Raw genomic sequence first — 23815 nt, forward strand, 5'->3', positions numbered from 1 at the left:
GAAAGCCAGCTTCCCAGCCAATCAGCATCGAGCCGGCTTCCTGGCCAATCAGGTCATTAATCGCCGCTGGGTTTCCTGATTGGCCAGGAAGCTGGCTCGATGCTGATTGGCCGGGAAAACGGCTTCCTAGCCATTCACAATCAAGCCGGCTAAACAACATGGAGTCGGCTTCCCTGGCAGTCAGGAAGCCGGGTAGCATCTCATTACCCGCTTCCCGGCTTCCTGATTGCCCGGGAAGCCTGCTCCATGCAAACGGAAGCACCGATACTCGGTGAGTACCGAATCAAAATATCAGTACTCTATACCCAAAAAGCGGTATTGGTGCATCCCTAGTTTTAATTAAAACTATTTTTTTTTTGTATCATGACAAGTAGATTGTTATGAAGGACAAGTAGATTTGGCCCCCGCTTTAGCCCTTGGACAAGTAGTTTTTTCAAAAATTTCCACACCCCTGCAGCGTATACCACCGCACATACTGTATATCGTGTAAACTGGCACATAGAGAACACTCGATTTCTATGTGCCCTTGTATTTTTTCAAACAAGTGCAGCACTAAAAAGCAGTCCCTCTGATTTATGTCTATAAATGATCTCTGTGTACATAATCCTCATAATATGCGATCACAAACAGACTGAAAAAAATATAAATGTAAAACCTTATTCATACAACACACGCATTCTTTATATAAACCACATACTACAGTATTTCAACCTATTCAAACATCCAGACAGACATAAAACAAACATGCAGCAAATGAGGACCTGAGAAAAGTCAGACCTTCAAACCTTATTTATTCAGGACCATTGACTTTAAAAATGTTGAAGTTGGAGCATCAGCCAGGCAATTGGCTTTCATAAAAGTAAAGTGAAAGTTGACCCAAAAGTGAAGATTTGCTATGCTATAAAAAACATCTAGAAACTGTGCTGAAGCATTATCCTTAAAAGGGTGTCTTTTGCCCGGAATTTCTCCTGAAAATAGCACGTCAACATGTTTGTGTAAGTTCAAACTTGAGGTATTGAGATCTGTTTAAGAGGACCTGAACTGTGGAAGCTAAGCCCAAAAAAGGCAACTAGAGATCAATTATTCACCAGTATTGTCTATAGGCTCCCTTCAGCTGTATTTTATTTTTCTCTATAATTGACTTGCCGTGCCCTGTTTTGCACTGTGTCCATATTATTTGAGACATGCAGTCAAAAACAGCAATGCATCAGCTTTAACCTTTTCATCACTAAGGCCTTTTTTTCATTTTTAGTTTACATGTTATAATCATCATGTTAGGCCTGAAACTTACTTAAAACCCCCCCCCCCCCCAACATTATACATTTTCTGAAAGCCAAGGCCCTATAGAATAAAATGTCAGCAGCTGCAAATTTTTATTTTGCACTATATTGGCACAACTCCATATCAACCCCCAACATTTAACTGGGGTATTAATTAAACTGTACATTAATCACACGTGACTATACGAAGTTCTGAACCAAGCGAGCCGTCACAAGGACGTGGCGATACCACTCTCACCCTGCACAGAGTTTTCCCAGCTCGTAGGACAACAATCTCAGGCCAGCAGACTGAGCGATCGCCACTAGGGTTGGTTAACTCCGTAGTTAATCCTTTACACACCAAATCAATGCTACCATGTGTTTTTTAACGGACACTTAGACCGTTCCCAGCAAATGCTATGACAATTCAAAACACTTAAAGCCTATGATACCACTGTCCTCTCAGACAGGAATATGACAGGTTTCACTATACAATAGCACTCTTCAAAGAGGCAAGGATACTTTAAGTTCTTATTTAGAGTGAGCAGATAAACGTAACATTTTTTAAGATTGTCCTTATTGTTCTAATAAAAGAAACTGCAGAAAAAATATACAGAAAAAGATATTAATAAAGAGACAAAATATATAACAGTAAAATAAAAAGAATACTTAGCAGTCCTGGGTTCATGAGTTCTGACAGAGTCCAGTTCAATAAGCAAAAGATGGGTCTGAATGGCTCATATCCAAGCAAGGCTTGCACAAATGATTTCCGAATAATAAAGGGGAACTCTTCTGGGCTGATACAAACTTTTTGATGTTGCAGGAGTCCCCCTTGATGTTAAAACAAGAGCCTCCCTAGCTGACTCTGCAGCAGCTTTTTGTCAGCCTTCTAGGGGATGTCACGGAGCTGGCCCCTAGGGCAGGGCTGGGGAGGGGGAGCAGGAGGGCTAAGCATTTACAATGTGCTCCTCCCAAACTTAAATTCATAACTATGAGGAAAATTGAATATTCATATCCAATACCGTCCGTCAACCCCAAAATTATCGTGGGTGATGAAATGAGGTTTACATTTAAACCAAACTTGACATATGAAGCATGATTGGGCCACGCGAGCTAAGGCAGTTTGTCAGGCACCTGACCCTTGTAGCCTTTCCATTCTTGGTATGTCTGTTTTTGTCTTGAGGAGACAAAGCTATGTGTGCAATTAATTTTACAATATCACTGTCCAATTCTAAGTTATGATAATGGGTTGATATTAAAACTCAGTTTTATGACTACGTGTGTCTCTGAGGTCACCTGGGTCATTACAGTTACCATGTTCTGTGTTTACCTACCTGTCGATTGCTAATATATTGGGGGATTTAGCTGAGCTGGACAAAACCATTACCCAGGTATTAGGAATTTATGATCCTGATTATAAAGGAATCACTTAAAATAATTCACGCCAGGTCTAGGTATAGCCCGACGTGACCCTAAAGAGAACTTTGTGATAAAAAGGTTACCCTATAGGTTTCTTTTAATATTAATAAGATCAAACTTCATTACCATCACACTGACCACAGGGGGCTTGGTCCTCCATCTTGACTGAGCTGCAGTCTTTTGAGAAAGGTCCTTTGGACGCTTTCCCATGTTATTCCTTCAATCACTGTTCTTGCTGTATTGCCAAGATTCCTCTTCCTTGCTTCATGCGTGCTGATGCTTTACTGGATCTGAGGGTACAGGGGTATTCGTAGACCTAAAGCTGCAGTAACTCCAGTGATACCTCTTGGCTTCAGAGAAGATGTGTTAACTTTATCCTCAGCTTTACCTGGTCCAGCTCATCAACCTCTTTGGTCTCAATCTCATTGCCTGCCCTTTTGCAGAGGTGTTTCCCATGCAACCTCTCCTTTCAGTTGTATTGACTATTGTATTGTATTGTGGGATTAAATTCTTGTGTTCTTTGGTGGAATGGAAAGTGTATTTCCATTTTTGCAGCTAAAACTGGGATAACGCTTATTTTTTCCCCTGTTACATGTTTCTCATTCACACATAACTTAAAACATAAATTGCTTCTTGCATAAAACATACTCCGTTCTCAAAGAAAGTTTTTTTTTTTTTTGCTATACTGAATTTTCCTGTAGGATGGGGAGGAAAATATTTGGATTATTAACCTTGTCCTGTTACTGAAATTGAGATAGAAGTTGCAAAGGCCTGCAAAATAGAGATCTCTAAAAGGTCAGAAATATTTTTTGAAAACAAACGCTATTTTAGATATGCTGTGTGAATAGGAACACATTAACATATAGTGGGTCTCTTCTCAATTTTGCCTGCAAATGTAGAAATACACTTTAAGGGTGTTGTATTCTAACTGATTTGGGGGTTTCCCTAGTAAGGCTTGCTTAGCAAGCTTAGTCTTCTGACCAGACAATTTGTTTTGACACAGATTTTTCATTGTCACACTAGGAGTCAGGTGTGTACTGCTTAGGGCCTTCCCTTTTGGACTGACTGGTCTTTTTGCCAAGACCTGCTTTTTTTCCGTTAAGATTTACCTTGTGTGAATATCGGGCATATATGGCTTCTTGAGTGATGCCAACTCTCTGGTATCCCCCACTCCCCTGACCCCTCTACCTCTCTGACTCTATCCAAGCTCTGCCTTGCCTTATCTCCTCCCCTCCCTTTACCCCCCCCCCCTTTTTTCTTCTTTCTCATTCGAGTATCTAGCCTTCCCTTAGGTATTTTACACCTTCCTCGAGGTAACGGTTACTTATGATTCGCTTGATGGACGATATGACATCTCAGCCATCTACGGACCATTTCACAGTTGGAGCTCTCCCCCGAGATGATAGGAGTATTGGACTCCAGAATCTGGGGAAGTTCTGCTCACAGCTCAATGTTTACATATCAAGCTTATTGTGTAGCCCTGGGATGTTAGTAATATTGCTGAATGACTGTAATTTTTTCATGCTATCCCCACACATGTCTGTATATGATTTGTGTATGTACTTTCCCCTTCTACTGTATGTAAATGACATAACATGTTATGTTACGAAAATGTGGAGCTTGACTAGGGCTGCAACAACTAATCGACATAATCGATTATAATCGATTATTGAAAAAGTTGTCAACTTTTTCAATAATCGATTAATCGGCTTCTGATTGGTTGGCCCTGTTCGGCTCAAATTGATTAAATAAATTACCGATTAATCGAGGAATTAATCGTTAATTTCCGCAGCCCTAAAAAATACCTCAACTCCTCAAAAAAAAAAGAAGTTACCTCTGTTAAGGTGCAAGTTTTACTGTATCAATGTGATGGCTTCAGACGATATTTGTAAGGTTTTGCAGGCTGTCGTGTGATTCAGCCTTGGCAGAATTTGTTTTTTTCAGGCATTTTGTTTTAGCTCACTATTTTAGGGGGGGGGGAGGTCAATGTGCTTTTTGAGCATCCCAGAAGGCCTGCTGATTACAGTAATGTTTTGGTGAGTAGATTTTTATTACACTCTTTTTCTTCATTATTTCATTGGGGCATAGCAGATCTTGGCCATTTGCTCATTTTTAACATTTATTTTATTACTATTATCTAACTCAGAGCTCTCTTATATGCAGATGAGCAGGGCTTGAAAAATCCACTCATCCTCTCTTCTGTGACGAGAGGACGCCGGAGCCAGACGAGTAGCTTCCCGACTGGCCGTTGTAATTAAACAGCCGGGAGCTTTACATTCAAGCAATTGGGCGTCTCTAGAAACGCCTGATCGCTTGTATTAGCAGCAGCTGTCACTGCCGTTGCCGGTCCCTTGTTCCCGGCCGGGACCGGCACGGCTGCTCTGTGACAGGAGATCAAAGGGAGATCAGTACACGAACTCCCTCTTATCTCCACTCCAGTCCCCGAATGCAGGAAGTGATGTATATTGCATCACTTTCGCATTCAGCTGTCATTCCCAGCTACAGAAGCTGGTGAAGTAGTTCTCTGCTTCATCAACTTCTCTGGGGGTCCCTAGGTAACATTAGGGGTCTTGGAGAGCCCTGATGTCTCCATAAAGAGGACCAGTCATGTAAATTGGCTATCACATAGGGGGCTTCTTAGCCACCATGTGATAGCAATAAAGTTAAGTTTAAAAAAAGTAATAAAAAATTAAATAAGTATAAAAAAAAAAATTAAAGAAGTATACATAAAAAAAGACACTATCATTTATTTTTTTAAGTCCCCCGTCCCCCACATGCATAGTCCCCCGCCCCCCACATGCTCCCTACATAGGGTGCGCCTACGTGCGAAAACGACAATTGTGCCGCACATGTTACATATCACCACAAAGGTCGGAGTGAGAGCAATAATTGTAGGCCTATTAATCACTGATAACACTAAACTGATGAGCAGTGAAAGCGTTTAAAGTGTTGCCTATGGCCAATTTTCGGTGTGGTTGTTTTTAGTGATTTTGCGGCCGCACACAATTGTAAGAATAAATGTTTTTTAACATAACATAGGGAAAACTTTTTTTCCCCCTGAAATTTACGGTATTTTTCTCATTATAAAGTAAAAAATAAAAACATCAGTGGTGATTATATACCTCCAAAAGAAAGCTCTATCTGTCGCAAAAAAATGTTAACTCAAATTGCAAGGCTATAGTCCGGTCATGCTAACTGGTGACATTTTTGACTGACTGGTGAGACACCCTCAAATTTTTCAAGCCCTGCAGATGAGTATAACTGGGTGGATGGGAAGAACATGCCCTTCTAGGGTTACAGACAAGGCCTAATTCTAAGGCCTTAGAGGTCTTCTTTGTCCCCAAATTAAGGTGGTGAACATTAAAAATCCCCTATTCCATGTTAATCGGGTCCTGCTTATACTGGAATAACTACAGACAAGAAGGAAAAAAGTTCTTAGTGTATTGCTGACTGTTAGGAATCTCTCTCTGTTTAGTTTAGTAAATGTGTGTTATGGTAAAAGGAAATGCATGGTATTTATCGATGTGTTAGTTGTTAACATTGGTTTAATGTCTTGCACCCAGGAGCCTAAACCTTTGCCAAGCATTATGCAGCCAGGAGCATCCACTGACACTGAGTTGGTTGGCCGTGGCCGACAGAAAACAGCTCCTCCAGCATCTAGAACATGTGCAGCGGGTAAGGGATAGCTGCACACAATGCTTTAAAAATGTATTTGCATGTATCTAGGTAAAAAAGAACTGTTACATTGGCGATTCAACAGCATGTTTAGTTTTAAATATTCTTCTTTTCATGATGTAGAGTTGGCTATCTCAGCTGGTTTTCAAGACGTATCAATAGGAGAACGCGGCGGCAGAAAGCGTGATTTTCATGATATTGGTGTTTGCACTAGACAGACTATTGAGCATGTAAAAGATTCTAAAACAGGTAGGTTTACATTTACTTTGGTAATCACTTTGTGGTTTAAACTGACAATAACTTAGTTCACCAAGGTTTAATAGTTTTACTGTTTTTATTTATTTATGTAAATTTTTTTCTAAAAATGTTAAGTTCACTAAAATTAATTTTTATACATGCATATGTGTAGAATCATATTTTTTAATTTACAATAAATTGGCTATTTATTTACATAGCAGACCATGTACAAGAGTGCAAGCTTCACTTTAGGGACCTGCAAGATTCTTTGTGAAAGTATGCGTATATCACAGATGTTGCTGGTATATGTTGGTTGCAAATTTTGCAGATACTTAAAGTAATTTAGTTGACTGAAAAAGGCCTTTCTTTTTGTCATTTATACTATTTATACTAGGGTTATACTATCTAGAAGATATGTTGTCCGCACACCATTCTGCTTCGGAATGTCCTTTTTATTAGTACAGTATTTCTTTAGCATAACATGTCAATGGAACGTTTCAGAGTCTCACAGGACCCCTTCGTCAGGCAAAGTGTCAATGATTAAAAGTATAACTGTGCTAGCACACTACCATCACCGTACAAGTAGCGCAAACTCTCTCTCACTCAGAAAGCTGTCCCTCACGATAACACACATACAAAAGGATGCTGGGAGAGCTGACTTTCATAGGGAGGGGGCTGGCACATTTTCAAAGCTTTATTATTGACCATAATTTTCAGCTTACCAGAGTTCATAACAGGCAATGCATTATGTAGTTCGCATTTTGCACCTTGGCGAACATCCCCATAAATTCGGTGAACAGCAAGCATGCCGAGTTTGTTGTTTGCCCAAAATGGCAGTGAACTGGAATATTTATCCCTAGTGATTATAATGAAGGAGAATGAAATAAAATGCTGTTAAACAGTAAATTAAGGCTATTTTAATGGATGGTGGCCATCCCTTGCACCCTCATACTTTAACATCTCCTTCCCTCTTTTAGAGGTTTCATCAGTGCACATGTGTTTTCATTTGGGACTATTCTCATGTACACCAGTGTTTTTTTCCTCTTAATGGAGAACCCTTTAACGGCTGGATTAAGAGTTGCAGAAAATGTGGTCTTCGGCTCTTTCAATTTAGATGGAATAGACACCATATTATTTCCATTAAACACCATGTTTTCTTTTGGAAGTAAACAACCAATGATTTATTACGTGACTATGGACACACCATGGATTTAGAATTATATGGACACACACTATCTGGGTACTACAGAGCCATGAAAACAGCTGGATTTGGGTTTTTAAATCAACCGCAAATTGGGCTCATACATTATGGCATTACAACAACTGTAGAAAGAGATATTTTAACATATACACCAGCACCAACTTTGTTCACCAGCACCAACCCCTTTGTTCACCAGCACCAACTTGCAACAAAGGTGCTTTCAGAGAATATGTTAAGATAAATCCAAAAAATACACAATTACGATACACTCACAGAAAATGTCTCCACCTACAGTGATTCAGCCCAGGGCACAAGTACAGGGCTAGCTTCCTCTTCTACCGCTACCCCCTTTTTTTTGGAGGGGCCTGCAGACACAAAAGGGGCGAGTAGAAACATAAAAGGCAAGAGGGGAAACCTACATTCATGCAAAGACTCCAAGAGGGCAATGGAAACAACCCGGTGATTAATATCTCAAAAAAAACATTAACTGTTGGCAAGGCACGATTACTCCAAAAGGGTTTTTCGTTTGTCCCACATATCATACAAATTCTTTTCAGCTTGCAATTGAACTTTTCAAGTGTAGGAGACAACACAAATGAAACAGCACTTTTCTAACCAAGTGAACAGTAATCCAACACCTTCTCTTTTTAAAGTGAAGGGTAAATTCATCCCTACAGGTGAATTTGGAACCATTGAAGCATTTATTAGGACCATAAAAAATGCAAATTATTTGATGAGCATAGATATTAACCAAGGATATATTGTACTGTGCATATAATTTCAATACAAAAGAGCCCTAGGGCCAATGAAAAATTGAACTCTTAGAATTTTCAGAATAATGAGGTAGGGGCAATTGTAGTTCTTTACTATTCATAATGCTTACATTGCGACTAGAACATTGCAACCTAGATACACCAGTAGTGCTCAACCATGCATCTTTACATCTCTGTGTGGATGAAAGGCAAGAAGAAATAATGTTCCCAATGGCAAACACTTTCTTGACCATTCCTCCTTGGTTATAATGAGTTATGGTTATAAGCTCTCTTGAATATCTAACCTACTACAGCCCCCTTCAAAAAATCAGTTTTTCATGCTATCAGCTTCAAACTCAAAATCAGGGACCTCGGTACAATTACATCTAGCTCTCAAAAATTCTGCTCTCAGCCTTGGACCCTTTTTTCCAAGAGTTGACTGACTCTTAGAGCAGGAGTGCCCATTAGATCGCATATCGATCACTGGTAGATCGCGATGTCCTGGGGCTTCTCTACTTAAACAGGCGCAAAAGGAGTTGGCTACGGCTATGCTCGCGCGGAATGGGAGACACCTCTCCCCATGTGCAACGTGTCGGCCACACGAGCACCGTGGGAGGACAGGACGCTGGTGCCTCTAGGACGCACTGAAATGCAAGCCAGCCGACTCCCTGCGTTCAGGTGCGGGAGGGGGTGTGGGGTTGTATTAAAGTCAATGGCACCACAGCGCAATCGCCCGCACCCGGAACGCAGGCACATTAGGGCTCAGAATGACACAGTAGTGAAGGATCAAACACCTTAAATAGACATTCAAGTGTGAATTTAAAAACAGGCCCCTCCCTCAGCGTCAGCACCAAGCCCATTCCTACCATAGTGTATTAAAAAATTACTAACCTGGGGGTAATCAGATGTGCAAACGGCGCACAAGTGAGTGCGGCCATTACTCAGAAGGCACGGGTGGTCGCCTTGGTAACCCAACGCTATGTCAGCACTTTAGCGTCATCCACACGTGTCATTTTCGTGTGGAACGCAGGGTTATTCCGGCTTGCGCTCCAGCCAGGTATCCGTGTATGACGCCTGGCTGGTTCGCGTCTGCGCATTGTCTCTGTCGGCTGCAGTTACACTCCTTGGCCACATCGGACGATCAAGAAAAGGGGCACATAGACAAACCACTGCATAGCAACTGATTCTTACTGAGAAGGACTGATATTAAGCCTGTGACAGGGTGGACTTGGTGTTAAACGGATCATTATTACAACAACAACAACAATAACGAATAAGTTTAATTCAATGCCTCTTTTCATACTGTATACAATATAAACCCCATATAATATTGAAACAACATGGTGGGAACACAGTATGCAAACATTTATAAATCGTTTTTGTCATTGTGGATCAGAACTATTGAAGTTGTTGAAGTGGTCTGCAGGGAAAAACAGTAATCTATGGAAAATTAATATTAGAATAGTATAATGATCTATAGCATATAGAAGTAGAACAATTCATACATATGGGGCATGCTGGTTTGGAAAAGGACCTTATGCCTTCCCAATCTGTTCCAGCCTCACTTTCTTGAATAATCAACAAAAATATAGATCTATAGAGAACGTTTATCCCTGCGCTCATCAGGAGGAGAAGGTAAATGGATCGGGTGGGGAAGGAAGTGAGTGAGAAACCGGGAAACCAGATGTGTGGGACAAGGGGAAGAGAATGATAAAATGAATGCTCAGAGCTGCCTATGTGTAGCATGGCCCACTGAGAAATTCAATATCAAGATATTGGAAATTTCTCCATTGGGAAGAAAATAATCAATGCGTTGCTCATGAAATGTATCTATTATTTGTCAACAAGAAAACACGTTAGTGAGAGGTTCGAATTTAGACCCCTGGGTTGTACACAATCCAATTTGAATATCCAGAAGGCCTCCCTCCGGAGGAGCTGCTTGGCCCTGTCTCCTCCCCTGGGGTGTGCATGTACCTGCTCGATAACCATGCCCCTCAGCTCATGCATTTGGTGTCTAAGTTTGGCAAAATGGATGGCCACTGGTTTGTTTAGGTCCAGTATTTCAGTTTTTTGCTGTTTATCCAGTGTCACCCTGATGTCGCTCCTGTGCTTCTGCAAGCGGTGTTTGAAAGGTCGGATGGTTTTGCCAATATATATTAATGAGCAGGGGCATTTGAGCAGACAGACACAATAATCAGTATCACAGGTGTCGTAGCCCCCAATACTGTACTTTTTACCCGTGTATGGATGTGAGAAATGTTCACTGCAGATGACAGAGTTGCAAATATTGCAGTGGAAGCATCTAAAGCATACCACTTTGTTTGACAAGGTCATCGGTTTCTTACTGTATTTGGACCTAGGGTCAGCCTGAATAAGTAAGTTCCTCAACGAGTTACTCTGCTTGTGTATGTGCAGTGGCCTATTCTTCACACTTTGTATTAAGTTTCTATCTGCATCTAAGATTGGATGTGGTGGCCCTCTATGGCTTTTTTCGCTGAGTCAAATGTATAGACAAATGGGAGCCTGTCCCCAATTGGGGATGTACTCTGTGTGCCAGTGAATTTTGCATGCGCTTTTTCTAGGGATGTATCAATCACCTCTCTGGGATAGCCCCTTTGAATAAAGCGCTCTGCCATTTGTTCTAATTGTAGCCGTGCGGACCTCAGAGTCTGAGCAAATTCTCATCATTCTGAGAAACTGAGATATGGGTAAGTTGTTTTTAAGATGCTGGGGGTGTGCACTATCATAACGAAGGAGTGTGTTCCTGTCAGTGGGCTTTGTGTATACTGATGTGTGTATTCTGTACTCATCAATCGTGATTAGAACATCTAGGAACGAGATCTCACTGGCAGAGATGACAGGGTTGAAAACAATTCCGGGAAACAGCCCATTCAGAAAATCAACAAAGGCTTCAAACTCCAGGTTGTTCCCATCCCATAACAGAAAAATATCGTCAATGTACCTTAGCCAATCAACTACATGTTTAGAATATTGCATGGATTTGTATACAGAACATTCCTCTAGATGGCCAATAAAAAGATTGGCAAATGATGGTGCCGCTGAGCTGCCCATTGCTGTGCCACGTATTTGTTTAAACACTTTATTCTCAAAAGTGAATATTGGACAGCACAAAGTCCAGGCAATCAGTAATAAATGCAATGGGAATGTCATGTGGGCCTTCCTTACATAGGAAATATTCGACTGCTGCCATTCCTGCCATATTGGGGATGCAAGTGTACAAGGATGAGATATCCAGAGTGGCTAGTTTGTAATGCATGCCAATCGTCTTATGTGTGCGTAATCTCGTCAGAAAATCTCCCGTATCTTTGATGACAGCAGGGAGTTTGCGCACCAGTGGCTGTAGAAAATAATGTACCAACTGTGCCATGGGTTGTGTGATGGAGTCAGTCCCGGAAACTATTGGACGGAATGTCAGGGGATGGGTACCCTTGTGGATCTTGGGCAGCCCATATAGGACAGGTGTGCGTGCATTTTCATTAACGAGAAATGCAGCCACTGACTCCTCAATCCAGCCATTGGATTGGCCAATCTTAACCAATGATACCAGTTCATTTATTTTTTCATGCGTAGTTGGTTCATAGCTTGATGTGTCCGCCAATAGGGCTTTCATACCTCCACTATATTCATCATAGTTCATAATTACAATAGCCCCGCCTTTATCCGCAGGTTTAATTATGATTGTGTTATCATTATGTAATGCTTCAAGGGCATCACGGTCAAATTTGTTCATATTGATATATGCCATGGCGTAGGATTTATCCTGTGTTACATCGAACTTAACAGTCCGGGTAAACGCCTCAATATTGGAGAATTGGCCCGTGGGAACAAAATTACTTTTCACCCGGAAGGGTAGGCCACTGTGTATCGTAGGGGGAAGCATGCCAAAATGTTGTTTTAGTTTTAATGTGCGTTCATATTTGAATAAATCAACCTCAAACCCAAATGGGTCAAAATGTTTGGTGGGGCAGAAGGATAGGTCTTTGACCAGTAAATAGGTCAGGAGTGCAGCAAGATCTTTGATTCCAGCATTTTTGCGGATCGCACTGGACCGGAACGCAGGCACTAATGTGCCTGGGTTCCGGGTGCAGGCGATCGCACTGTAGACGAGGGGCCTGGCTGCGGTGCCATTGACTTCAATGCACCGCCACGCCCCTTCCCGCCCCTGAATGCAGGTGTTTTTTCATTGGTAGATCTCATTGAGCTCGTCATTTGAAAAGTAGATCTCCAGACGAAAAATTTTGGGCGCCCCTGACTTAGAGGGTTATTCACAAAGGCAGCCAAGTGAATAACCCAGCCGAAGTGAAGTGAACCGAACGCTGATCGGCTATTCACTGCAGCCTTGTAGGGTCAGCCGAAGACGCTCTGCATGCTCGGCTGTGGTGCAGAAGGACTTCGACTCAGCCGATCCAACATCTGAAATCGGCTGAGCCGAAGCTCCGGCAGCTCATTTGCTGCCGCTCGCCCCTATTCTCATAGGGGCCGAATGGCAGTGAGCGAATAGCCAAAGAGCGGCATTTGGCTCGGCTACAGCTCGTGGTATACTGAGACGCCTGCAGCCGGGACGGATCCCGATAATACTGTCGAGATCCACCCAGCTGCGTGATTGACAGCTGGCTCTGCCTATCTAGAGGGAGAGCCAGCTGTACCCGCCCCTCCCCCGTCTATTCCGCCAGTCTGCGCTGGAGGATCAGAGAGGGGAGGAGGGAATCCCTGCAGGGAGCTGTGAGTGACAGTCACGGCTCTCTGCAGGGACGTGAGCGAGCGACGGTATGTGTTCACTCACTTCCCGGTCTATTGAGCCGACATGTGACTCACACATCGGCTCCAACTATGAGGTGAGTGAAAATCACTCACCTCATAGTTCAGTTCTCCTTTAAGAAAAGACAGAGGCTATAAAGATTACAGGCCCAGATTAGCAGATCTCTGTCTTTTGGAATTTAAAGAGACTTGGCAACCTAAATGAAAGGTTGCATTTGCTTTAAGCTGGGGGGGGGGGGCAAGATAATTTCATATTTAATATTAATAGACTCAAACCTCATTATCGTCCCACAGAGATCCTCTGACAAAGTAGTGGGTGCTGTTTTGGCTTTGTGGAAACGGTACAACCTGATCTATGCCTTTCCTTCCCTGAAACTTCTTCATTGTCTGCCTCAGGATTGAGATGGAGTGTATTTTGGTGATGCTAATATCTCTAAACTGGCCCAGGAGGATGTGGTACTACGACCAGATCAGATTCCTTTGTTTTGTAGGCCCTTTCAGATCTACCAGGTCTTCCGCCTCAAGGACCTGTATACCATTCTGCTTCATGGAGGTTTGCTTTAACAGCATGGTGTTGCAGCCCAGCTTCTGATAGATTGGGGACTCTCCTACTTGGTGATTCCCATGGTGTTAAAAGCCAGGAAGTCCACTTCCCAGAAGATCTACTATTGCACATAGAAGGCATTCTTGGCATGGTGAAAGAATTTCCAGTAATTTGTCAGTGGGACGAATGCTGACCTTTTACAATCATGCTTGGATCAACAGTTGTTCCTGAGTACTGTACAGGGTCAAATTTCAGCATTTGTAATCTTATTTCAAAGAACACCAGCCTCCCATTCTTTTATTAGGACCTGAATTGGAGACTTTGTCCTGTATGGAACCTTTCTGATCTTTCACATGGACAGGGTGGGAAATTTGCCATTGCCCAAATCCTCCAGACATTGTGCTTCCACCACTCTGTCCACCCCCAGTACGTCAGAATGAGATTTTCCCTCATTATTTGGATATAGCTGTGCTGATCTACATCACAACTGCTGTTAGTCTCTTTTTCATCCCTGACGGTCACTTCAAAGGGGAATCAGCTTCTCGTTTTACGTGGCTCAGACAAATCATCATTTGAGCTTATAATCTTGGGGATTCAGTTCCACCCTTTCCTGTGAATGTACATTTTGCTACATTTGTGAGTGCTTATTGGGTTTTTTGGCATCAGGCAAATGTTTCCTAAATTTGCAAAATATATAATAAATGTATATTACTTGCACTCCACGGAGTCTGAAAAAGGTGTCAGCAAATACTGTGGTAATTGCCAAATGGGTCTGGAAGCAAAAGAATCATGCAGCACATTAAAACAACCTGAAATGTCTGTCAACTGCAAAATGATAACAATTTAACAGGATGCAGTGGCATTTTGCATTAACATTGGTAAACTTTAATAAAAGAACTCTAAAGTGCATGGAGTCTGAAGCACTGGGAGATGTTACCTAGCAGCCCTCTGGTCTCAGCAGCTGAACTGCTTGTGTCGCCAGGGAGAAATGTCCTGGATTCTCGCTGTACTGGAGCCAACCGGTGATGAAAAAGCAGTAGTGTCCTTGTGGCTCCCAGTGTTTTTATTTGCCATTGCCCAAATCCTCCAGTAGAGGGCTGTACAACCCAATTCTCTGCAACTCAATGGACTTCCAAGAAAGGATTTTAAAGTGAGTACAAAAAAATCAATGTATACTAATAGATTTACCACACAATATGCTATTGAGAGTTGATCTTACAGTGTTTTGAATACTTGAAATGCTGTTTTGGATTTATTTTAACATTAAACTGTTAAATATGTCTTTTTCTGTCTTTTTCCAGGTGTTTCTGGCAAAGCTATTCAGCTGCTTGCCAACCATGTTAAACTTATTTCCCTGCCTAAATGGTCCTTGTATCAGTATCACGTTGACTACAATCCACAGATGGAATCCAGATTTTTGAGGTCAGCTTTGTTGTATCAGCATGACAATTTGATTGGAAAAGCCCATGCTTTTGATGGAACAATATTGTTCTTGCCCATACAACTAAATAAGGTAAATAATATTACAATATATTAATATTTTTTTGCTGTCTGGTAATGTGGTAGTCTTAAATTGGAAGTGTATTGTCAAAAAAGTATATCTCAAAAATACACACACCTTTTACCATGTCCTGTCTTTTAAAAAAAAAACTGCAGCTACAGAGAATACCAGTTGATCAGCAGGAAATCTAGTTAGCTCCTGGCTTCCTATAGTGGATTGAAAACACTGCCTCTGCTGCACTGACATCCCAAGGATTATTGCCAACCCTGCTGTACTATAGAATATCACCCCTATCCCTTTAACATTAAGGGGGACAGAGGTGTTCTGTAGTCCAGCAAAGGTGAACTCTGAGTTGGCAGGGCTGACAAGACTCCTTAGGATTTCAGTGCTGTAGCGGCTGCGTTGTTATCCTACCACAGAAAGTAAGGAGCTCACTGGATTTCTGTGGTAAGATGGTATTTTTCTGCACCTAAGAAAAAACATGGAGAAATATGCACCTATTTGGAGATACAGTTTGTACTGATTTTTTTTTTCTATTTTGAACATAGTTAATGCAGTTCCTGGGACATCTGCATCTTTAAACTATAGACTGGGGCAGGTGACACAAGGTTGAAATACATAGAACACATGTCAAACACAAGGCCTGCGGGCCGAATTCGGCCCGCCAGGTCATTTCATGTGGTCCTCACACCTCTCCTGCAGCTGCGGCACCCCCCTCGTCTCTGCCCCCACCTTGTCTCAGCAGTCCACAGCAGAGAGGAGGACAGAAATCTTTGGTTATACTGACTAGGGATGCACCGATACCAGGCAATTTCATGAGTACTCGTACTCGAGTCACAGCTCGCGCCCCCCCCTAAACCCCCTCTTCTTCCTGTCTTAGCAAAGAGTATTTTGTGGCCTTTATGTCTGTTTTTGCAATGTATTACTGCTTTGATTCATCAGGCCTCTAAGATTGTAAGCTCTCTCTGCTTTCCCTTCTGACTTGCTTACGGACATGACTATAGCTATCGCCCTTTTGCCCGATGAAAGGAGGGGGGACGCGGAGGTTTGTACCACCACAGACCCTGACATATCCTCATAGGAGGCACTGCCTTTGGAATATTCTGGGACTTACAATGCGTGACACCATTTTGGTGTTCACTAATGATGTGTACCAGTATGGGATCCCTTAAAACAAGTCCATTAAGACCTTTTCGACACACTTTTTGGTAGAGAAAGTGTTATGTGCTGATTTGCCGCATTCTGAGAAATTATTCACTCTACCAAAGCAGTTTGCGCAGCAGTTCCAGCTGGAGGGGGTGGTCTTTAAAAAGTAGACTGGGCCAGAAGTGGGTGCCACAATCTCTTACCAGGTCTCTGTGCCAGTGGAGGATGTTCCGGCCCATAATAATAAATTAGACAGAATAGCAGAGTCTATGTTTGAAAAGGATAAAAGGTAGAGAACTTTATTGATCGTAGATCAAAGGACACAGTTAGTCCAATCTTTAACGAATGGGTTATGCAGCTACATTAGGTGATTGGCAAATCATTTAAAGCTGTAAGTCAGCCCTGTATAATCTTTCCCACTACCAGCCTGCCTACATCCTTTCCAGCTTTTCTATTGAAGATCCTAGCAAGTTTTCCTTAATGCTGCTAATGCTAACTGCAGCCTCCAGTGGGAGGACGAAGACTGGATAGGGCATATCCCCTTTAAGTGACCAGAGCATGGGAAGCTGCATAGTGTCTACACAACCACATGTTGGGGATTCCTACATGCATACCATTCTCCTTCTGGCACGTAATGTATCTGCACAGGCTGCACCTGTTACTGCTGCTGTGACACTGCTCTATCAATAGAGTCATGATCTCTGCCACCTCAACACTAGGTTACTGCACTGGATTGCTGCTGCTCACTTGGCATCCTCCCTGCTGTGAGTACTTTAATTTCTACTCAGGCAATGGCAGATCATATGCTCAGAGAGGCATGGGCGACTTCTAGCCTTCTGCTGTGCTCCATCTCCCCATGCTCAGTTACCTTCAGGGCACCTTATACTACCCTATCTAGGAAGAAATTTACTGCTGTAATGATAAAATTCATGGTGAAAATGTCTGCACATGTTAGTGGACTTTAGGGCTGCAACCAACTAATCGATAATAATTGATAATGAGAATAATTGTCAACTATTCTCATTATTGATTAGTTGGTTGGATCCCCTAGCTCTCAGCTCCGCGGTTGGAGGTGTTTCATCGGTCCTGTGTCCCCTCCAATCGGAGGGCACAGAAGGCAGTGGGTGTGTGCAAAATCCATTGCAAGCTATTGCACCAGCCCACTACCTGCTTTATTTACATTTAGCTGCCGTCTGCGGAATCTTGCCACTGGCAGCTGTCATTCCCTTGCTGAAGCTATTCCGGCGCCAAGTGCTTGCAGTACAATTGTTAATTTTAATTGCACCCTAAATGAACCTCTCACCCGCAGTGTGATGTAAACAAAGCTAGCAGGGTCTTGTCCTGTATTAAAAAGGGGATGTATTGCAGGGACAAGTCTATAATTTTGCCACTTTATAGATCATTGGTTCGACCTCATCTGGAGTACGCGGTCCAGTTCTGGTCACCAGTACTAAGAAAAGATGTCCTTTTGGGGGGTAGGGGAAAAAGTCCACCGAAGGGCAACCAAACTAATTAGGGGTATGGAGGACCAGAGCTACGAGACGAGGCTACTAAATTTAAACATGTTCACATTAGAGGTGAGGAGATTAAGGGGGGATATGATTTCCATGTACAAAATGTTTAATGGTGGTAGCAACATTAGCGATAAACTGTTTAAAATTAACTCCGTTACAAAAACTAGAGGCCATCACCTAAAATTGATGGAAAAAAAATTCCAGCACAAGGGGCGAAGGGGGTTCTTCACAGTAAGATCAGTTAGGGTCTGGAACTCACTGCCACAGGCGGTGATTTCAGCAAATAATGTGGAATTGTTCAAGAAACTTTTGGACGATTTCTTAAGGGACCGTAATATACAGGGGTACGGGTACTCCTAGAATGAGATCCTAATAGGTTGGACTTGATGGACTAATGTCTTTATTCAACCTCAAATACTATGTAACTATGTGATCGGCCGCACCGGAACGCGCGATACGGCAATGCCATGTGTTCCAGTGCAGTGCGATTGCAAAGAATTGTGCATGCAGTTTTATTGTGAAGTAAACTTTTTAAGACTCCATTTGTGTATTTTATTTTAAATTAAGTATGGTATATTTCTCTCGTTCATTGAAGGACACAGGGCAACAGATCGTAGATCCTGAATGGTAGGCTATATCGCCACCTGCAGGAGTAGGACGCTAGACTGCTTTGGTTTCTGGGCATCCCTATAGTTTGGGTGCTTGGATGACCTTTTCTACAGAGAACAGTTGGCGAAAGCCCTGTTGTTCATTATTTATCAAATGATACAAACCCTGCAGATCCTGAACCTCCAAGTCATCGCTGGAAACCTCCCATTACTTGGAGTACTTGGGCCTGGTCTTGGCACAGCTCTGTCCAGGGTCTTCTTTCCCGGGATGTTCTTATTCTTAGAGCTTGCGGTTCAGGAGTGGCCCGACTGTTCACTTTTGCATAATGGGGCTGGGCTTGATGGAAGCCTTCTATGAGGCAGTTCCCCATGCACAGTTTCACCCCAGGCAGTTGCAACTCAGCATCCTGGCTGCATAGGGCAAATAGGTTCAGTCTTTGGACTTCCCCAGTCACTTGCGCAGCAAAAAAAAAAAAAAGCTGCCTTAAGGTGGTGGATCTCCACCTTGGCATTGGAATCAGGAACATCATTCCTCCGGAGATGCTCATGGACCGATACTCACCTGTCAGACTGGGAAGGAGTCCTCGCGAACCCTTTGGTTTAAGGGACCTGGTCAATAGAGCAGTCTCAACTCGTGAGCTTCTTGGAGTCCAGGGCCATTTATTTGTCCCTTAAACGCGGGTGACCCCAGTTTCATTTTAACCTCTCATAAGGTCTGCTGTTGCACCTGAAAGAGTTGTTTTCTGGTACGAAACAAGGAAGTTGCATTCCAAAGATCCTCTGTTTGCACGTGTTTCAAGCTGTTTGGGGTTACCTCTCTTCTACAGCTTAAATCCTCAAATCTGACTCTTTGTCATTATTAAGGGTACGTGTATGGGCCAGTTAGCTTTTCACTCCGCTATCGCTTGGTAGATTTGGCCAATTATCTCTCAGGCCTGTGGGTTAAAGTGGAAGCACAAGCCTGGAGGGGATTGGTTTGGCAGGTAAGACTGCCATAATGTGCTAACATTCTGTGCATACTAGCACATTATGACTATTTTTAAATTCTACTTTACTTCTGCTTTAAAGGACAAAGTTCCTCTTTTTTCAGTTACAGCACATTCTACTAGAAGCATTCGTAGAATGATGCTTCCAGCATCAAGCTTTGGTCTTGCAAATCTGTAAATGTGCCATCTGGTCCTTTCCCATGTTTTACCAGGTGGATGTTTAGGCCCCTGTGAATGCTAGCTTTGGCTGCAAGGTTCTTTATTTGGCACTCTTATATGTGGTTAAATTCTGTTATAGTTTGCCGTTAGGGCAAGTTGTTGTTTTCACAGGTCTTTTAGTAATTGTTTGCTGTGCTGCTTGCCCTTCTGTGGGACTGCTTTTGGATATCCCATCCATTGAAGAAATAACTCCCTGTTCCCTGTGATGTAAGATCAAGAAACAGGATATGATGTTTGTCTTACCTGTCCATTTCTAGGAGTGCATCATAGGATCCGCTCCTCTGGTTTATTTGACCCACTTTTTTACTGCTCGTTAGACAACTGGGGCAGGTAAGTAGTGAAAGGGGTTATAAAGGGTTGTGTTACAGTTTTGATTGATTTGCCAGAGTACATCCACCTGACAATTGCACCAATCCATTGAATAATTAACTCCCTGTGTCCTGTGAGGTAGTCCATAAAATAAGATGTATCAGGTAAGTAACAAATACTCTCTTATGTATTTTTTCTTTAATTGGTTGCATACTGTGAGAATTCGCTCCCAATGCTCTTTGAAATCTCCCAGTTCCAGGAACCCAAGCCAAATCCAGAAAACCTGGGAAGAACTGCAAAGCCAGCTCTTTCCCAGGAAACGTTTGCGCTTTCTGGAACTGCTCAGCCCCCCGGGCTGAGAGACCTGGGTGACTATGTTGCCAAAAGACACCACGGCATTGCCACGCACTGCCACAGTACATATGGGATATTTTCCTGCGGTATAATTAATAACCTGTCACAAAGCTGGGGAATATGGAGCATGATGAAAACTAGGGAACTAGGGATACTAGTATCGGTGCCGATACCAAGTATTTGGGTGAGTACTCGTACTCGCCCAAATGCTCCGATACCTAGCACGAGTACTTCCTGTATCAGGAAGCCGGGCAGCGCATCATTACACGCTGCACGGTTTCCTGATTGGCCAGGAAACGGCTCCATGCTCTCTCGTCACTTGTGATGAGAAAGCATGGAGCCGACTTCCCGGCCAATTGGGAAGCCGGGTAGCGTGCAATGACGCGCTGCCGGCTTACCGATTGGTCAGGAAGCTAGCAAATCCAGAAGCCGGGCGCCGTGTAATGACGCAGCGCCCGGCATTCTGATTGGCCGGGAAGCTGGCGTCATGCTCCCTCGTCATCTCATGAACCATAATATTAAGAAAGTGACCTTAAAGCATTAGTTTGTATTGCTTTAGAAAAAATGTGACCTGTCCCTTTAAGAAAAAGTATCGGTAATTGGTATCCTTGAGTACTTGATCAAAAGTATCGGTACTCGTACTCGGTCTTAAAAAAGTGGTATCGGTGCATCCCTAATGAAAACATAGAGGGGGGGAATTTAACCAAAAACTGGAGAGTATCTGGACAGGGGTGTGGAAATTTTGGAAAAAACTACTTGTCCAAGGACTAAAGCGGGGGCCAAATCTACTTGTCCCTCATGACAATCTACTTGTCCTGATACAAAAAAAATAATTTTAACCAAAAACCCTCTGCTCCATCCCCGCTCTCGTCGCTCCACGCCCCCCCCGCTCGTAGTGCCGCTCTCGGCGCTCAAAGAAAGCCAGCCCTGCTACTTGTCCGTAGCAGGGCTAAAACAGTGCAAAAACCACTTGCCCGGCGCCCGGAACTACATGTCCCGGGCGTCGGGCGATACGAATTCCACACCCCTGCTGGAGCAGTTGCCCATATTAACCAGTCAGCTTTTCTCTTTAGCTTGATCAGTTAAGATTTAAAAATGAAAGGTAGGAGCTGATTGGTTGCCAGGCTTCAGATTTTGACTGCTGCAGTTTTGATAAATTCCCCTCATTCTACCAAAGCAATGGTCACCTTTGGTGGAATTTCCATATAACCTCAACTGCCTATCATTTTGATTTGCAGTTTGCACTAAGGCTGGGTTCACACCTAGGCGTATTGTAATATGCGTGTCTGTCGCGCGACCGTCACGCGGTTTTTTTACCGCGGTTCGCGGTAAAAAAAGTTGCGCGATTCCAAAGGCTACTTGGCTGTATCCCAATGGAAAACGCCCTACAAAACGGCCCAAAGTAGTCCCGGGACCTTTTCAGGCGTGGGCCGTTTTGTAGGGCGTTAGGGACGGGCGGAAATACGCCTAGGTGGGAACGAGGGCATTGACTACAATGCAATTTATATTTTTGACCGTTATGTAGAGCGTTTGTAGGGCGTAGGACGCGCTACAAAACGGTCAGGTGTGAACGGGGCCTAAAGGTAAGCTTCTTGTGTATCTTGTTTGCCTGCTTGTGACAGGTATATTTTAGGAATGTACTTCGAACAATTAAACATTTCAAGGTAAATGTTTATGTACCATTTGCTTTTATTTATATTTTAAATGTATGTTTTTCACTATCACATGAATATCATATGGATTGTAATAGGTAGATGTTTTTTTTTAAATTTAGGTTAACGAAGTCTTTAGCCAAACCCGCAATGGGGAAAATGTGAAGATTACAATTACTTTGACAAATGAGTTGCCACCTACATCACCTACGTGCTTTCAGTTCTACAATATTATATTTCGCAGGTTAGTTATATGTTTTTGTCTTTTTAATGTTTATTGGGTTTTTGAGTGTCCTGTGGTTCTGTTTTCTTAATAGGTTCTTAGCTGAACTATAAAGCAGTCAAGTATAGAAGTTCTGTAGTGCAATAAAGTTAAAGAATCAAAGGTTTTTTTCTATTGTTTATTAAGAGACAGAGCCCGTCCATTACATACAGGGCCGCATCAACATAGGGACGTTTGAAGCACCAGCTCCAGGCCCACCACTGCAAAAAGGGCCGAGCCGTTAGATTTACATATGAATGGATTGTGGTATTTACATATGAATGAGCCATGAATCATTCATATGTAAATTAGGCGGTTTAATTTATACACACATTATGATGCGCAAACCCCCCACCACCCGCAATTATAGAAGGTGGTACAGTCCGGTATTCTGGCATTGTCTCCACTTATGAAAGGTTTTTCACTTCAGCTGTCCTTCATCCAGTGTCTGCTTTATCTGTGTGGTGTCTCTGTGGTAACATGTCAGTGATCAGGGTCTGTCATATATGGGGAATATGGCCTACATTTTTTTTTTGCTTGCCAGTGTATAATGCCCTGTAGGTCGAACTATTTCCCGATGGTTAACAACTTTCTGTGTCCCTCAGTGGACTCCAAAAAAAAGAGGATTTCTCTTCTGTTCATTGAAGGACACAGCAAAGGCTGGAAGACGACCACTGGGTTATACAGCACAAAATACAAAAAACAATCTGGGGCGGCCCTGCTTTTGGCCAATTACATGTTTGCTAACACAGCGCCAGTTTTTTGCCTGGAGTCAAGGAGTTAGGACCTCTCAATCCTTGCTGGGATTCTTTTTTCTATAATTTTTTTTTACTTTCCAGAAGATTCTTTTCTTCAGATTTCTGAACTCTTAAATCAGCAGCAGGCTGGGTAACAAGCTGCATCTATAAAGATCCTTGTAGTCTTCCCAGTCCTCGCAGCAAGCACATGCAGTTCCTCGCCCTGGGAGGTTCAGCTGTAAGGGCTCCGTGTCTCGGTAGAGCAGCCTGTGAGAACTAACTCTAGGAGCACTTATGATCGGCCGATCCTGATGGACCAGTCACATTGTCCTTTTACAGGTGGGTGGCAGCTTAGTCATGGCCAGAGGTTACCTTTATTGGAGGAAGGCACCCATGTGGCTCCCTGGGTGGAGGGGTGGTTGGCAGGGACTGAAGTCTGCCCTGTGCTCAGCTACTACCTTCGTCAGTGGCAGGCGCTGGTACCCACGGCCTTCCCGCCATCACTTCTGCCCATGTGACAGTATGTTCAGGCACGTGGGGCGGAGCAGTGCTCTTGCCTCTGGGACACGCTGCCATCCGCACATATCTTCAAGGAGCACCTGGTCAGTGGGTACATGGACTGCGCCTTTCCTGCACTGTGTCTCCTCCTGGGGCCCCTCTC

The 23815-nt window shown here is 43.1% G+C and overlaps 1 protein-coding gene across 1 annotated transcript in view; it reads left to right on the forward strand.

Annotated features, from left to right (window-relative positions):
• The window catches only part of PIWIL1 (piwi like RNA-mediated gene silencing 1), a 98942-nt gene that overhangs the window by 3414 nt on the left and 71713 nt on the right, over positions 1-23815 (forward strand). Inside the window, exons 3-6 of the mRNA XM_018576481.1 lie at positions 6242-6349; positions 6479-6602; positions 15168-15379; positions 22278-22399. Coding sequence (XP_018431983.1) covers positions 6242-6349; positions 6479-6602; positions 15168-15379; positions 22278-22399 — 566 coding nt within the window. The remainder of the gene's footprint in view (positions 1-6241; positions 6350-6478; positions 6603-15167; positions 15380-22277; positions 22400-23815) is intronic.

The sequence above is a fragment of the Nanorana parkeri genome, unplaced genomic scaffold (assembly GCF_000935625.1).
Source record: "Nanorana parkeri isolate BGI_ZX_2015 unplaced genomic scaffold, ASM93562v1 scaffold68, whole genome shotgun sequence".
Lineage (NCBI taxonomy): Eukaryota > Metazoa > Chordata > Amphibia > Anura > Dicroglossidae > Nanorana > Nanorana parkeri.